The sequence below is a fragment of the Polyergus mexicanus genome, unplaced genomic scaffold, assembly GCF_030449975.1.
Source record: "Polyergus mexicanus isolate NDT 795.1 unplaced genomic scaffold, iyPolMexi1.0 SCAF_9, whole genome shotgun sequence".
Classification (NCBI taxonomy): domain Eukaryota; kingdom Metazoa; phylum Arthropoda; class Insecta; order Hymenoptera; family Formicidae; genus Polyergus; species Polyergus mexicanus.
Window position 1 is genome coordinate 3,821,748 of NW_027223329.1, and position 19,118 is coordinate 3,840,865.

Genomic DNA, 19,118 nt, shown 5'->3' on the forward strand with positions numbered 1-19,118 from the left:
TTCCAACTAAAGCAAATATAATCTGGGAAAAATTAGTCGATGTAAAAAAAGTATGGACTGCCTTAATATGGTTAAAACAAAATAATCCTATATATTCAGATATTATCGACCGACATCTCCTGAAAATTTGTTGCATTCCAAATTACGAGATGTTGAGTTTCAGGAACATGATTTGGAACTTCATGACAAAACTTTGGGGGAAGATAATGAAGAAAATGAAAAAAATAATACTTCTAAGGAAGAATGTAAGGCATTATTGACTCAAATGTCGTAAACAGATCAATATTATGAACAATTTTCTATATATCCAATATATGAAAAAAGAATAAATGAATCTGCAACTACACTTTATCAAATGATAAAAGTTCAAGACGTTCCATTGGATGATCGTAATAAAGATTTGGATATAAAATGTTTTCCTGATTTATATCCATATGATGCGAATGGACAGCATGAAGATAGAAGTGTCCGGATAACTGATTTTGAATATATTAAAGTGAGACTTATGTCGCAACACTCACAATTTCGGTTAAATATACAAACAAAGGTAAAAAAAAATACGCCAAGTATATAAAAAAATCCCAACATGCACGCAAAAGAAGTTCAATATCTATCCCTACAAAATAACTTTTAAAAAAGTTTTTCCTTGTACATTTTTTGCAGAAAAAAATATAAATTTTTACAAAAAGCAATGAGATCACCTAAAAAAAACCAGGCACGCCAAGTTTTTATACTTTGCTTTGGTGTAAGTTTGTTTTATGCGACTTTGAGTTTACGAAAAATTTTCTTTCGAATTATACATCCTGTAAGATATACTTTGCAAATCAAAGGAATTTTAATCGCACTTAGCATCAACAATATGATTTGATATTATAGCATATAACACCCTTAATAAACTCTATAATAGTGTAATTTGTGATATACAATATTCAAAATTGTTGAACTTATTTTGAAAATCAGATTTCTGTTAATAAAAATAAAATGTGTTTTAATTTCATAGAAACCCGTGAATCTGTGAATCTGTCTATAACATTTCTATAAATACATGATATTGATTTTATGACAAATACTATTTCAAATTACAAATCTTTATAAACTGAATTGCTTCTAAATACTTGGCTAGTTAACTATTGATTTCATGTAGTTTTGATTTTTGATTTTTTAAAGATTTTTATTTTTTAGAGTTATTTTTTAGAGGAAAATCTTTTTTTAATTTTTAATTTTGTATAAAAATTATTTTTCAAGGAAAAACTTTTCTAAAAGTTATTTTGTAGGGATAGATATTAAACTTTTTTTGCGTACATGTTGGGATTTTTTTATATATTTGGCTTATTTTTTTTTTACCTTTGTGAGGTTTTTTTAGATTTTTAAACATGTCCCGACGCGGTGACGTTTGCTTCCCTTCGCCTTCAAGTCCCCCGCACTACGGGACCCCTTCCCCCTCACCTCCCCTCGGAGTTCCTGGATTAGAACCCGCACACTATTCCTCCTTGTGTCAATATAGTAGGAGCTCCGATTGATCGTTAATGTCGTCCAAATTTTTTATCTTGAAGCGTAGTTCTGGGAATGCCAAATGCTTTCGAAGCGCTGCTTATGGACATCCTTTCGCTAATTTGTTGTAAAGCTAGTTTTATCGTTTGATCATTGTAATTTATGTTTTGTTTGGGTTTCTTTTTGACTTGGGACTTCTTCCCTTTCTCCATCCTCAAAACTCCTATAAAAATGAGATATAGGCATAAATAGGAAAATGAACGTAGTAATTGAGTCGATTAAATTTAGGTAAATATGCATAAAAGGTTACACCTCACCGATTTTATCGCCACTTAAATATGTTGTAGGGGAGGTTCTGAGTAATTCCCCGCAAGAAAAAAGTGGGGGAAAGCATTCGTTTAGAAGATATAATAAATTAAAATTTCACAATTTTAGTGCTTTCTTTGAAATATTATAAAATAAAATTAGGAATACAGTGATATTTATGTACATTTTATTTCTTGCAGAGGACGTAGGAAATGTTTTTGTTTACATTTACGAGATGCCTATATTATATCTTAACGCGTTCTATGTGAACACTAGAAAAATTAATTTTCTAATTCTCTTGGCACACGTAACGCATTGACGCATGTGGGCAGGAGCCCTTACGCCTACTTTTAGGGCTATTGCACACAAACTGACATAGCTGCATATGCATAGCATAAGATCGTCTGGACCAATGAGCATCGAACATAAAATCGCCATTGGTTTACATAGCATGTTCATTGGTCCACATGATCTTATGCATATCCAGCTATGTCAATTTGTGTGTGATAGCTCTAAAGCTAGCGCCAGACTATGCGCGTATTCGCAATTCGTGATTCGTAATTCGCGATTACGATACAATCGACAATGGAAACATTAAATATATTAAGTGAACGACAAAAACGTTTAAAAGAGATTATATTATTACACTTATTAGAAGTTACATTAAAACAAGAAAATAATATTGTGCTTTTCTTCTTTCAAATTGTAAAATTCAATAGAAGAGAATTTATCATTTCTATTAACCTATTATATATTTTTACATATTCCTCTGATTAAAAATGTCGTAGTAAATTATCTTTTATATAATTTAATGAACATTATAATGTTTGATGAAAAATGTAAAAATATATATTTAAAATCGTAAATGCATATACGCACGAAAAACTATGTATCCTTCATGTGTTATCAATGCACATTTAATTTTATTTAATAATTAATCATCTTATTTACATAATACGAAAAGCAGTTCACGTATAGGCGCGACCTACTTATATTTGAAGGGTATACTTTTAAAAACATAAATATTGCACATAGAGTTATGTTCTAATTCTTAAAAAAAAGCAAAAAAAAAGCAGATATTTTTATATAATATCTAATATTTTTGCAGAACCTTCTAATATAATCAATGCTTATTATATAAATAATTTTGATAATAATTTAAACTGCATAATATGAATAAGGAAAAAGCATTTCACGTCGTTATGCGCGACTAATATCTGAAAGGCAATTAGAAATTACTATTTCATAAATGTGTAAATTATTAAACAATAAATAAAATATAATTACTAATAAAGTAATAAATTAAAAATTTTAATAAAAATTACTTGCAGATACTATCAATGCTTATTATATATATATATGCAGTCTTCTCCATAACAATGTTTATAAATTTTTTTCTTTTTACATTTGACTACATTTCTATAAAATTTCTATACAACGTATGTATATATACATATATAATTCCTTTTTAATAAATTATATTAATGTAGATATCTAAATATAAATATATATTAAATCTCTTTTTAACAATAAAATATATCATAAATATAATAATTTAAAAAAAAAATATATATATATCGTATTTTATTTTACATATATCTATATTGAATATAAAATAAGGTGTGGACTTTACTTATCATACTGTACCCATTTCTTATTTTTTCTATAACATAGTGCAGTATAATGCCCAATTTCCTCATTTGTATGTCTTGTATTTACAGGTGATTTATAATTTACTGTCATATGTAAATATAATGCCCACTAAAGAATGTTCTTCCGCCATAAAAGAGAACTTTATTTTTTTGGAATATCGTCCAATCTGACATCGAGCGACCCCTCATCTTTTGAGTAAATCTCGAATATAAGAAAGTATCCTAAAAATAACACAATCATTAACAATTTTATTTGTTTTAATAATTATAAATGGCTTATATATTTCTATAATTTTTGAAGAAACAAAAAATATAAATGTGCATAAACTTTAAGAAATTATGCAAAATAATTAATATTATATAATTAATGATAATAATAAAATTAAAATAAATAAAAATTAATACCTGTATGTGAAATGGATGTAATTTCGAAACCATCACAGTTTGTTTGATTGCATCGTTGTGGCAATATAATAATATCTTTTTCTAATTGCACAAAGTCCTTGCGTATTAATGTATTGAAATCAACATTGATCAATGGAAGTACTTTCAATCTTTCTGTGCAACAATTCGAACATTTTGATGTTTCCCGGAACGTTGGATACTGTGTGAATAATTTTCTACACAAAAAACCAACAGTTACTTGACAATCTATTAAAATACAATTATTTGGTAAAGTATTACCTGAAAATATTTGCCTTAAGATTTCCACGCGTAATCTATAAGATGATTTTTTAATACCATAAGATGTTACTTCTTTAATTAACTCAAAAAATTTAAAATCTGTCTCAGTGGATATAAAATCTTTAATGCTTTCTGTGTCAAGATAAGCAGCAATAAATAATTGTAAAATGCTATCAAATGCACAAGTATTTGTTAATGAATATTTTTCTTTTCCAATGTGAACTGATCTTAAAGATAAATTATTACCATTTTTCATTATTGGTATTTTACATATATTACTTTGTAATAAAAATTCATTTCGTATATTCTCCTTTTGTAAATATCTCCCTTTAGATTTAATATCCGCTGTTGCTAAGCCACGCCAATTTTCAATTTCTTTCGTTGCAATTATATCTCGAACATTATTAATTTGTTGGCAATCAATACATATCCGTTGTTGTCCATATCCTTCTTCCCCTATCGGCATAGAACATTCATCCTAGGCTGTGTTCCGATTCCCCACCCGGGTGCACCCAGACACCCAGAGAGCGTTCAGATTCCTCCCAAGTGCTCTTGCCGGACTCTCAAGTGAGACGTTCAAATTGTCACTCTATTCACCCGGGAGAGTGTAAAAACCACCCGGCTCCGTGAACCGGGGTGCGTTCAGATTTCCCACCCGGCAAGTGAGGATAGGGTGGACTGGGAGTGGGCGGAGCTATTGTCGGGTGGCCTCGGTAGACTGCAGAATCTGAACGCACTTAGGGACCATGTGAAGGCGCCAAAACATCCAGTGACAAACACCTAACTTTAAAAATGAATCGCCGAGCAATTATAGCATTAGCTGTGACTATTAGCAATAATTTTTTACAAGAGATAATGGAAAGTGATAGTGACAACAGTGATGTTAGTAATGCCTCTGACGAGGAGTTGGATATGCGGATACATTTACAGTTGCGAGGACCCCAACGCAAATATGCAAGAATTGTATATTATATGGAACGTACAATTCCACAACTTCATCATGAACAGTTCAGAGAGCATTTTCGCATGACTCTTACAACGTACAATCGACTCGAACAAAGATTGGCACCAATTTTGCAAGGAGATATTGGTGTGAAATCTCACATTCCAATCAGAAAGCAATTGCTTGCAACCCTTTGGTTGTTGGCTACACCAGACTCCTACAGGTAAGTTTCTCTTAAAATATTTTTCTAAAGAGATAATGAAAACACAAGCGATATGCAATCAGAGGTTTTAAAGCGTGTTACGTTGATATGTGATTTACGATCATGAAAATTAGAAGTATCTGAGTATGAACCTTGTCTGTGAATAAGTGTATTTGTTTCAGGTCTGTAGGAGAAAGATTTGACATAAGCAAGAGCTCACTGAGTGTCAGTTTCATGAGGGTTGTACAAGCCTTGAACGACATCGCTGCAGATATTGTACAGTGGCCAAGAGGAGACAGATTAGCAACAGTAAAACAAAAATTTCAGACATTGTCAGTGTTACCTGACATAATTGGGGCTGTGGATGGTACTCATATTTCCATAAAACAGTCGTATGTAAGTTTTTTGGTTTAAAAGACAATGCAAGTCCTTCTTTTAATGGGTTTATTCAATGTTCTAATTATATGATTTTATGCAGAAAAATTTGTTAAGCGGATTTGAAATTAAAATAAACATGTGATATCTCTGAATATCGGATTTGCTTAAACTTGTCATAATTTTTTTCAGAAAGACTCTCTGTCCTACAAAACGTACAAGAAAAAATATGCTGTTACACTTCAAGCTATATACGATTCTGAGTTGGTGTTTCTGGATTGCTTTACCGGTTACCCAGGATCTGTCGGTGATATAAGAGTATTTAGAAATTCTGATCTTTGGTCAGAAGTGCAAAGGGATAGACAGTTGTATTTCCCTAACGAAGAATACATCATTGGTGACAAGGCTTATCCTGTCTTACGTTGGTGTATTTCTGCTTTTCGTGATCGTGGTAATCTTACAGCGGTGAGTACATACTTTGTATATTCGATGTTTATATTTATAGAATCATATTAGTTTGTCATTTTCTAATCTTCCTCACATAGTGAACATTTTCTTAATTTTTTTGTTGCATGTCCGAACCATGAAATTATCAGAGTATTTTTTCTTTGCAGGCTCAAAAAAGGTTCAACGACATACTGTCTAAAGTTAGACAAGTTATTGAACGAGCATTTTCATTGCTGAAAGGGAGATTTTGGAGACTGAAACATCTAGACATGAATAGAATAGACATGATTCCCTTTGTGATAATTGCTTGCACAGTTCTTCACAACATCTGTCTCGAAAGGCTTGATGAAAACATAGAAGAATACATTCTAGAAGGCCGGGAAAATGAAGTCCATGCTGTTCAAGACCCAGTGGCAGATGAAGATGATGCTGGTGTGGCAAAAAGAAATTATCTAGTAACCCTTGTATGATTCATATAATATTTCTGACCTGTATTTTTTTGATCAGAAAACAGAATTTGAAGAATAAAGTAATTGAATTAAAGTATAAATATTTGTGATAGAACTGTATTTATTCAATCACATGTCATTGTACAAAATATATATCCTTAGAAATACTTATATATTTAGAAAATATATATTAAATATATATATCTTTAAAAGACTGAAATACTTAAACTATTAAAGATTAATACTGTTAATTAGACAAAAATAAAGAATACTACTAAATAACAATAAGAATGCTACTAAAGGTAAATCATACAAATGAGAAACAAAACAAAAAATATACGCACACTCAACAGAAATGCATTATGTCAGACTAGCTTAAGAACTGCATCAAATAACGATATCACACATTGTAAACTTAATCATTAGTCACAGATCTCCTTGGTATCTCTGGTAGTCAAAGTGTCAATTGCTTTAATAATATGGAAGTCTACAACAAAAAAAACAAGGGAAAAAATTAAAGAAAGTGTACATTGTCAAAACAGAATGAAAAACTATACACCACTTACAATTCTATAATTTCTCTAGAAGTCGGTTCATTGCACTTTGATAAACTTCAATGGCACGATCCTGTCGTTCCATACGCTCAGTGTGCCTCTTCTGTTGAGCCTCTTCTTTTTTTTTTAGATTCCTCTGCTCTTATGGCAAGTAGTCTTTCGATATTTCTTTCAGTAACACTTTTCTCTTTGCTCTTAAGAGTAGAATCATAATTATGCTCACTGTCGCCTTCACTGCAGCTGTCTACGAGTATAGAAGATGCACTTGAAAAGTCTTGAGTATCAAGTTTATGCTTCTTTAGTGTTGAAGCTATGGATACAGGTTTCACAGCTGGTTTGTCACCAAGAGCATTATCCATTTCTTTATAAAACTTGCATGTAACAACTGGAAAGCCACTGCCCTTCTCATTCTGGTCTCTAGCTTTTACGTAGTGTTTCCTAAGATCTTTAAATTTGTCTTCACATTGCTGACCAGTATAATCCCAGAGAAGGTTCTCTTTTTTTAATTTACTGGCTATCATCTCCCAGATTTTCTTATTAGTAATGGTAGTGCTCTTGAAATAGTTTTCATATTCTCTCCATTCGTCAATGAGAGTTTTAACTGCATAATCATCTTTCCATGATGCTGCAGCTGTGGTAAAAAATAAGAATTGGTAATAAATGAAGCAGACAAAGTGCATAAGGAGACAAAATTACATGATACTATTTTTTCTTATCTCCTAATTCTAATTCCAACTACATTAAAGCTACAATATATCAATAGTGTAATTACATACCTTAGGAGCTTTTATGAGAATATGCGTGCCATCAATGGCACCAATTATGCCTTGTAATGATGAATTTTTATTGAAATCTGCTTTCACTCTATCAAGTTCTTCCCCTCTTGGCCACACAATAATTTGGCTTGCTATGTCATTTAAACATTCAATGACTCTCATGAAACTTTTGTTTAACGAACTCTTAGCAAGATCAAACCTCTCCCCTACAGAACTGAAATCAATCATTCATATCAATTAAATAATCATACATTGTTTGTTTGCATAAGAACAAATGTTCATCAGAAACTTATCGATAAGAATCAGGTGTTGCTAATAACCATAACGCTCCTAGTAATTGTTTCGTCACTGGAATTACAGATTTTTCTTCGGAAAATGAGAGAACAGGACGGAGCATTGTTTCTAGATTTTCATATATTGTTGGAGTCATGCGAAAATGTCTTCTAAACTGCTGTGTGTTTAATCTTGGAACGGTTATTTCTACATAATCTTCAACTCTTGGAGGTTTTCGTTGAACTCCACGTAACTGAACTCTTCTTCTTATATCTCCTTCGTCTAAATCCGAATCATCATTGGTTTCACTATCTGTATCAAAAGATACTTGGCAACGGAGAAACTCATTACTGAGAGTAATCGCAGTAAGCACAATAGTTCGCCGGCACTCATCCATTACACTCATGTGTAAGAGATTCTTTAATAAAGTGTTCAATTTTTTTGTAAACAAACTCTTAGAAATGGTAAACGGTTATATAGATATAAACCTAGAAAATATTTTGGTTGTAAAAAATGCAAACAAAATACTATCTTAGAACATCGTTATAGAAATAGCAAATGACCAGCTAAATTTATACATGCTAGCCATTTACAAGCAAAATTCAGGCAAATCTTGTACAAGATTTATGCATAAAATATATAGATTTGCATACAAGAATTGTTATTTAGATAATATGAAATTTGCTCATTGTTTGCTCGTAGAATGTTTAATCTATATTGTACGTATTTTGCGTATATGCACGCAAATACCTAGTTCATATAAAATTTGGTTATTACTTTTATAACGACGCGCTAAGATAGGATTTTGTTTGCATAATTTGCAAGCAAAATGTTTTCTGGGAACACAGTCAGTTTTCATATAAACATTTTAAATATACTTACAACCAGATTTGGCTCAAGCTCGTTAGAACTGATTTCTTTTCCTCGCAAACACATAAGTTACAACGCACAATAATTCTTTCTTTGCCCGCTTTCCTTTGATAACTCAATCCTTGATTAATTTCTAACTAGATAAAGCGATCACGCATTACCAAGATGCCAACGCCGTTTGGAGACTTCAGATTCCTACGGAGTGCGTTCTGATTTCATTATCCTCTCAGACACTTTTCGTTAAACTCCGCCCATCACCCGCTCACCCGACTATCACCCATCCGGTGAAGAATCGGAACACAGCCCAAAGTGTACATACTTTTTGCATACATAACACGTGTGTCCGCCGATCGGTTCATGTCCATTTTCACAAGCTGGGCATTTTTTTTCGCTTCTTACATTATTTTGCCCAACACACGATCTCATTATCTTCTTTATTATAATGAAATCTTTTTCTAATTCTACTGTATCTTGTAACATAACCTGTTGACTATTTGCATTTACCATTTTTATACGACCACTCATGAAATTCACGTGCTTCATTACAAATTCATCTGCACGCATTGGAGTTTTTCAGTTTTTAACATAATGTTTTTTATTATATTAAAATCGCTTTCTACGCTTGCACTGCTGGCTGGTACTTGACCAAATCCAAATCTATCTCGGCATATGCAAGACAATAAAGGCAGTAATTTTACGTCTCTCATAAGATAATCAGCTAATTTAGGGATGTAATGTGCATTTTTTCTGTCTCCTTCATTACCAACTAATAAAATCTTAACTTTATCGTCGATGTTTTTTGCCCAATGACTCCATTTATTGAAATTATTTTCTTCCTTGTCCTGCACATCATTATAATCTTTTAAACTTTCCGTATTTAACTCTTCAGGAAAATCTTTTGTAAGAAAATCTTTCATTTTTAGTTTATATTCTTCACATATTGTTTTTTTTATTTTCCCTTGTCTCACCTTCTGTTTCGCTCCGCGCAATAATTAAAATTTCTTTTAATAAATCTTCTGCAATTTCAATATCTCGACATAAAATAAATTGTCCTAATATTGATAAATAAAATTGTTTTATACGATGCGAATCTTTCAAAAAATTTGCATATTTTTTAATAAAATATGCTACATCAGTGGTGGGATTTAGTTGCAACTTTCGGCCGGATTTCTTGACTCACGCCTACGGTTCCCCCTCTTACTGCTCGCTCCTTAGCAACGCAGCGCCGAACGGCCGTAACTAAGTGTCATTCCCTGTACCCGATGGCTCGTACATCTTCTCAAGGCGGTGTTCTCGAATGAATTGACCGCGAAGAATTTTCCACTGTTTCTGTACCATGTCCACTGCAAAATAAAATGAACTATAATCTCTCCAAACTAATCTAACCTAAACTTATCCCTTGAATTATGCGACCATCCAGTATCCATAAAATATCTACAAACTATACAAATGAGTCCATATTTTTATCTCAAAATTAAAACATTTTTTGTTTATTTACCTGACATATTGCAGGCACTTGCGATGGAGCTCCATGTATCAGCGACGAAGTTCTTGTCTTTATATTCTTTGCACTTTTTATCATAAAGACAAGGATTTCTTTGGACGAAATTGGCGAGCAGTTCGCCAAAAGCTTCATCCACCTGATTTTCTTCATTTTCTTTGTCCGACATATTATTTTTTGTTTATCTCGCACTTCGCGTTCACTCCGCTGTGTCCGCGATATCATCGTATTTAACGCGACGTTTCTTCGTTTTCTGTCGCCCGAGATAAAAGTTGACGAACTCCAGAAGAAACAAGAAACACGTGACAAAAAACACAATTGTCGGTAAAACAGTGCGCAAAGAGGCAAAAAGGCAAGAGGCGAAAAGCAAGAAACAGGAAACAAAGAGCACATTGTAGATTAGCCTTAAGGAGCGCGTCACTAGTCTTAGGAACGTGCGTATCACAAATGTAATAACGCAAGAGCCTAGTAGCAAAACTGCTCATTAAAATTTTCTATTTAATACTTTATTTCGTATTAATAACTAGAATTATTAATAACTAGAATTATTATTCTATTATTAATTATGTATATGTTCTGTAACAATTTAAAATATGTATGTTTTATTCAAAGCTCCTAACGCACTGTTATATATCAATTTACGTAAAATTATGTTATTTATTTTCACAATATATATTGAAATATGAAAATAAATATAAATATATTAAAATACGTTTTGATTAAAAGAAGACACGCTTGCTGCATATAAAAACTATATATTTTTTCTAAACCTCTCCTCCATATTTCTTCCCCTCTTGTAATGTATTTGTCTAGTGACTTTTCTTCTCCCTTACTCTTACTCTTGCTTGCTGTCCGCTTCCCACTCATTGGCGCCATCTATAAAAACTATATATTAAAAATTATAAAAATTATATATAAAAAAACTATGGTTATAATATAATTGGGAGACAATAGATTTCCTCATCACCCATGAGGTACTATTGTTGATGCGTTTTTTTTTAAGTGGTTTCTTTAGTAGGCCTATTCCACTAAAGAGGACAACAACAAATAATGATTCGTGTGGGAAGGAAAATTTTATAGAAGTTAATACAATACAATATATTAATAAAAAAAATAATACAAAATTAATAAAAATATACAGAATATTCGCAAAAATATCAATTCGATTTTCTAGGCCGTTTACTTGAATTTACAAGAGACGAAATATCTACGTTCTACGTTAATATTAGAAGAAGTAATTCGCATTAGCGAAGATAAAGATGTATCGCTCAAGCGAGAACGTTTGTCAGTTTTTATATATTTTAATTTCGAAAAGGAGCATTCGCACAAATATGTGGATCCAAACATTGAAAAAATTCGAAGACTAAATTTAACAAGTTCGGGATAACTAGATGAGTTCAACATTTTAAAAAATTCTACACCTTTTTCTGGCCGCGTTTTAAGAGACAGATCATTTTGCAAGTCGCAAAGTTCTGTCTGAAATTCTAAATTTTGTTCTTCGATCTGAACAGTAAGAGGATTTTCAAAAAGAATTAGATCCTTTCTAAGTATTTCAAAATCCTTAAATCGCGTATCAAATTGGGTTATTAAGGAATTAATTATGTGAAGATGTTTTTTAAAATTAAACTTTATGCCGTATTCTTCAAAAAGAATCTGGCAAGATGAATAAAAATGAAAGCTATCTTTTTCTAAGTGATGTTTAAGTAATATTAATTTTCTACGGAATGAGTCGATATGACTAACTAACTCTGAAATAGTTTGGTTGGCCTTTTGCAGCTTCAAATTTAAATTATTTAGATGGGAAGTTAAATCTGTAATAATAGCTAGCTCACAAAGAAAATCTAAATCTTTGAAGAAAGATTTAAATTCATCATAATTTATAGACATTTCTTGCAAGAAAAGGAAGCTTTCTTTTCTTATTGCAAAGAATTTCTCTAAACATTTCCCTGCGCTAAGCCATCGAGCTTCGGAATACAGAGGTATATCTGTATAGATTGCATTATGCTCTTCGAGAAAGGATTGGAACTTTCTGTGATTCAGAAATTTGTGACCGCCTTTTATTGCATTAATAATTTTAGTAACAATCTGCATTGCGGTACACTATTTAATCACTTTCCCACATAATGCTTCTTGATGAATTATGCAATGAATAAGGGGGAATTTTAAATTTTGCTGCTTTATTTGGCCGAAGAATCCAATTTTCGAACCAGTCATTGATTTCGCGCCATCAATTATGATAGCCGAACATTTTGAAAAATCGATATTAAATTTTTGTAAGGTTTGTTCAACGGCTTTAAAAATATGTAGACCGGTTGTTGCGTCATGTAATGGTACCAAATTTAAAAGCTCCTCGACACATGAGAAATCGTTTTGTACGATTCGAGTAAATATACTCAATTGACTCACGTGTCGATTATCGGTGCTTTCATCAAGACACAATGAAAAATATGAGCACGTTGACAATAAATATTTCAATTTCTCTTCTATGGAAGACGCGATATGAGTAATTCTCGATGCTATTGTTTTTTTACTTAATGGAATACTAGCAGCTTCTGAAAGGGTTGAGGAATTTCCGAATGATTTGACAGCTTCGACAAGGCATTCTTTTACAAATTCACCTTCGGTAAACGATTTCGAATGTTTAGCGATAAGACGCGATATGGCATATGAAGCAGTAACTGCTTTTGCAGAAGACGTAGCATCATTATCTATCTATATCGATACGTATATAGCAAGCAAGTGAATTATTTTCTTTGCATGCATCCGCATATTCGTCAAGCGTAAAATAATTGGTAAAACTTCGCACGGCTGCTGTTAATAATGCGCGTGAAAAATCGCACACAACTTCACATGGTCGTGGTGCCCCAGATTGTGTCCACTCCATTAACCAATATTGAATAATATTTGTATTATGTCTTTCTGATAACATCTGTGATACTGGAAAAAGTCCACTTTTTTTCCGAATTAACAACACAGTTATATAAAAATATGTGTCCTGTCTTTGATTTGTAAGGTCTTTTAATTTTTTTAATAATACTACCAGTTGCGTCAATGTAAATGCATGCTATTTCATCGGATGTATATGTTCTATATACATCTAACTGATAATTTAACCAATAATGCAGAAAAAATGGACTAAATCCTACGTTATGAATAATATTCTGTAATGGTCCTAATTGCATAATTTCTAATGCTTTTATTGGATCTTTATGAAAATAATTTGCCTGCGTAACGTCATATTTAGCAACTCGCAAAACATTTGCACTGAATAAATGCGGAGGCTCTATGTTATCACAACTTTGCATTAAATTATCTGCCATTTCCGCTCTATATTTCATTACACTAGCTCCTTGTAAATTTTGAACAATAGTTTGTCTGATGGGATTTCTTAAATATCGTTTTCCGCAACGTCCTTCTCCTTTAATAAACTTACATTTTATTTTTGCAGTTATTTCATCTGTATTATCTATAACACACTTTATTAACCATCCACATTTACATGTACCGTAAGCATATCCCGATTCTCCATCGCGTGTTAATTTAACTCGTTTAAAATTAAAACCGCAAAATAACTTTGTACTTGCCCAAATTTTTTCACTAAATACCTGCTGCCATGTTCCAGGTTGCAATACTGTATATTCTCGCGTAGAAGCAGGTCGATTTATAAATAATCATGGAAGTAAAATCCGTTTTCGCCATTGTAATTGTGAAACATGATATATCTTTATTAATTAAAGACTCATTAGATTCGTTTAATGTTGATTCGCCTATTGTTTCAAAAGCAATGTTTGATACGTTTGAAATTCGTTGTTGCATACTATAATCGATGTCCACCATTTGTTGATGAGGAGACACAGCGGGCTGTCCAGTTAATTTTTCTCTTATTTTGTATCTGTTACACGTTACAAATGCATATAATGAATTTGGTATTAAGCGATTTCCAAATTCTTTTGCTATTGTTATCCAAATTGCATTGCGTTTTGAAACAATCTTCTGATTTTCCTCCACAATTTGGTCTTTATATTTCATTAAGATTTCAACTAAAAGATCTTTATTTATTACTGTCGGTCTTCCACGCATTTTCACAGTGTAATATTATAAATAACGAAAATAAAAAGTTATATATTAACTAAACTAATTATTAATATGATAGTTATTAACTAAACAGTTATTAACTAAACTAAAACTAATAGAAAAATCACTCTCGCGCGTCACTAATTCAACGAAAACTCGAAAATCACGATGTTTTCACTGCTACGATCGCGAGAACACTGATCGGCACTTGTATTGCGCATATATTGTATTGCGATGAAGTGCGCAATATTAAAAAAAGAAGGAACGCGAAATAGTCGTGCGCGACGCGGATCTGATGTCAAAACAAAACGTGCCTTTATCTACTTTCGGACGATACAAAGCGCTGCCGAACATTTCGGCACGTTGACATGAAAAGGCTTCTCTTTTTAAGAAAACATATATACTACATATTGGCGTAAGACACTGCTATGTCTTTTTATATATATACATATATGCAAAACTGTTTGAAATTAACAAAAATGAAATTTCGAGATATAGAACGATAAAAGATGATCATATATATCCTGTAAAGAGCAACAAATTCAGTCTCTTATATATTTCGATAGTACCTTGTCCACAGATTATTTTAGTACCAAAAACATGCGAGCAACAAATTCTTTTAGTTACTTTGCGCAAGTGGATGGCACGGCGCGGCGAGACTGAGTATATAGTGGTATTAATTAAACAATATACTTTTTTAAAAATATTTTTGTGTTATTTCAGAGCAACAAAATAGCAACAAATTCTGGTGTATTTGATTTTTTGATTCGAGCATTCTATATATTTTTTTTCACTATGGGGGGGGGGGCTGGCTTAATGTTAAGCTAGCACCCCCCACTTTGAATGTAAATTCCTGTTAAACGGTTTGAGCAACAAAATTCGGACTACGGCAACTAATTAGCACTAAATTATTTGACATATTTGACTTAATTTGGCATTGGTGGGGGGGGGGGGCTAACTTAATATGGGTGCAAAGCCAATCATCAGCTTTTCAACAGTCACCGATCATATAAAATCGAGACATTGACCGCACGATAAACGCTAACGGCGTCTTATCATATGACGATAACTGCGGTTGGGAAGACGCTAGAGATGCTTCGAAGCATTGCTTTAACCAATCAGAACAAAGAAATTTTTACTCTTTTTGTCCTGATTGGTCAATCAAACACTTCGAAGCATTTGTAACGTTTTCTTGACCGCAGTCATTGTCTTCCAACACTTTTATATCGAAATAATTTTATCCAATCAGGAATCATGCGCGCGATCAGCGAGCAACCAGCGCGCAATCTATTGAATAGATATAAAGATAATAAGGAACCAAAAAGTAACGATAAAAGTAACGGCTAATTCGTTAGCGTTACCGTTACCGTTACAAACAGAAAAAAGTAACGATCGTTACCGAAAAAAGTAACTGTAATGGTAACGACGTTACAAGTAACGCGTTACTTCCCAACCCTGCATATAACTAAGTTCTACTTCTCACAACTGCTCATGATTTTCTTTATTATTTTTTTTCCTCATCTGACCCAATTATAATGGATCGATGAAACTTGGTATAGAAATCTCATAAATCTGTCCTGTTGTTTTCGTATGCTCCAACTGCTCTTTCTCTTGGTCTTCGAAATATAAAAGGTATAAAAATAATAGATAAAATAATAAATATGAAAAGCTATAAAAAGTAAAAATAATGGATAAAATGTTTAGATAAATAACATGAATAAAATACAGATAAAAAGTTTTTACGAATTATTCTATCCTATAATATTTATAATATTAAAATATTATCTCTGATTTCTTGCAATTTGCTTTGAATATAAATGTACATACGAATATTTTTGACAAAGAAAATAACTATATACTCTCGGTGCATTTTACGTATTTATAATTCAAATAGCTGTTTCGCTAAATTTGTTACTAAAATATATTTCTATTGAACATACACGCGTTAATGATAAAATAATTAATTTAATCATCAGTATGGAGAAGCGATAAGTCGTATTATAGGAAGACCAAATGACAATATCATCGATACTATCAATATATTGTAGTATTTTTTTCAAAAGACGCAATTTTCTTCAAACATATATGGAAACTATATGAAAATACCAATAATCGATAATTCATCGGTTTGATATGAATTCTATGTATGTATAATGTGAATTTTTATTGCATATGACAAATGGATTTTAATTAAGCTATTAAACATTTAGTTAAATATTTGACATATTAACAGAAGATATCTCTGCCCATGCATTTTCTTTCATGCCCAAATCACGGTATTCTTGACAGCGAAAGAGAATGCTATGCTACGTGCGAGAGAGAGAGAACGCAAAGGACACGGAACAAAGTATATCTTTTTCTACGGGCATCTTTTAGATGCTCTTCTTTCATAACTGCTATTCTTTCTTCATGCTTTAACTTAATATTTGCTAATTGTAAACTAATTGTTCATCTTGTTTCATAATTTGGTTTATTTGTTGTATTCATAATTTCTCTTCTACATTTGATACTTCCGGCAAATTTTTTCTCTTTCGTTTGAAAATATGTGGTTTTTTTGTTGTCGTTGTTCGAATGTACTTCTGGTATATCTGTATTGTGTGAAGTCGTCAATTCTTTGTTATATCCTTCTGCAATAGTAAATGTATTTGCAAAACATAAAAAGATAGTATTACAATTGTATTTTGTATTTGTCATAGACAAATATTGGGTTGTCCGGAAAGTTCGTGCCGATTTTGAAGGAAAATTGAAACGCAGAAGATTTAAATTTTAGTATATATTTATTAAATTATATAGGTGCCATTCTGTTCTACAACCTTTCTCCATCTTTCAGGCAGCTTGAAAATTCCGTCCTTCCAGAATCTCTTAGGTTTTTCAGCGAAAAACTTTTCTACGTGATTTTTTATCTCGACCAAAGAGTTGAAGTTTTTTCCATTAAGGGAATTTTGTAATGATCGAAATAGGTGGAAATCAGAGGGCGCGAGGTCTGGTGAATATGGTGGATGGGGTAGAACATCCCAACCGAGATCCAACAACTTTTGTCGAGTTATCAAAGACACATGAGGCCGCGCATTGTCCTGATGAAACACGACGCCCTTCCGATTCGCTATTTCTGGACGTTTTTGTTCAATTGCTGTCTTTAATTCTAATTGGGAACAATACTTCTCTGAATTTATCGTCCCGTTGTTTGGTAAAAGCTCATAATATAGGATCCCTTTCCAATCCCACCAGACACAGAGCATGACCTTCTTTGGATGAAGACCGGCTTTTGGGGTGGCTAAAGGTGGTTCATTCCGCTTTCCCCAAGATCTTTTTCGCTCAACATTATTATAAATGATCCATTTTTCATCCCCCGTCACTACTTGCTTCAAAAATGGTGTCTCCTCGTTGCGTTTATAGAGCGAGTTGCAAATGGAAATGCGATCCATCAGATTTTTCTCCGTTAAATCGTGGGAAACCCATACATCAAAACGGTTTATGTAGCCAAGCTTCACAAAATGCTCGTGGATGGTGGATTTTGACATATTTAACATTTCTGCTAATTTACGTGTCGTGTAGCGTGGGTTATTCTCGATCAGTGTTTTAATCTGATCTTCATCTGTGGTGGAGGGCCTACCCGGGCGTTCTTGATCTTTAAGGTTGAAATCACCAGCTTTAAACCTAGCAAACCATTTCCGCACAGTTCTTTCAGCTACAGCACCTTCGTCATAAACAGCGCATATCTTGTTTGCCGCTTGTGTGGCATTTTTGCCTTTCCGGTAAAAGAAAAGTATTAAATGCCTAAAATGCACTTTGTTTTCTTCCATATTTAAAAGCGTATGAAACTGACAAAAATTAACGTATCGTAACCAAATTTTTTTCCAAATATGTCTGAAGTACCGTCTTTTATGATACGTACGCATGTCATTTGTTTTCAATCGTTCTGATATATTCAGACCTGTCCTTACGCCACCTACCAAAAATCGACACGAACTTTCCGGACAACTCAATAGAACCAATTTGATAAAACAAATAATGTGCATCATATTTTAGCAACGGCAGTCATTTTAGCAATGACAGTAAATTCAAGTAATATTATTTGTTTTTTATCATTTTTGTCTTTATATAATCTCTATACGAATATCTGTATGTATTTTACGAAGTTAAACTATAATACTTTGCCATAACACATTTTATAATATTTTACTATAGATAACAATATTATAAGAAAAAGTAGTCAAAACCATCTTTGGCATTGGATACATTTCTGCAAAGAAAAATCTCTACATAATAACAAATTATGTATATTGATCAAAGAAAATTTACTTTAAGAAATTCGATTTCTATAATCAAACATCTTTTAAAAGATAATAATAATGATTACTCAAAAAATAAAATTTATGACTAAATTTTAGTACCAATTTGATAAAACATAATATGCATCATGTTTTAGTAACGACAGTCATTTGCAATGACAGCAATGATAGTAAACTCAAGTAATATTGTTATTTGTTTTTTAGCATTTTTTTCTTTACATAATTTCTA

General features: G+C 32.2%; 2 protein-coding genes across 2 annotated transcripts in view; both read left to right on the plus strand.

Annotated features, from left to right (window-relative positions):
• The window catches only part of Ppa (Partner of paired), a 72,971-nt gene that overhangs the window by 24,303 nt on the left and 29,550 nt on the right, over window positions 1–19,118 (plus strand). The window lies entirely within an intron of this gene.
• On the plus strand, window positions 4,345–6,616 carry LOC138936191 (uncharacterized). The gene is made up of 4 exons (XM_070301373.1): window positions 4,345–5,299; window positions 5,461–5,674; window positions 5,846–6,118; window positions 6,268–6,616. Exons 1-4 carry the CDS (start codon window positions 4,926–4,928, stop codon window positions 6,568–6,570), a joined length of 1,164 nt encoding a protein of 387 aa, XP_070157474.1. The 5' UTR covers window positions 4,345–4,925; the 3' UTR covers window positions 6,571–6,616.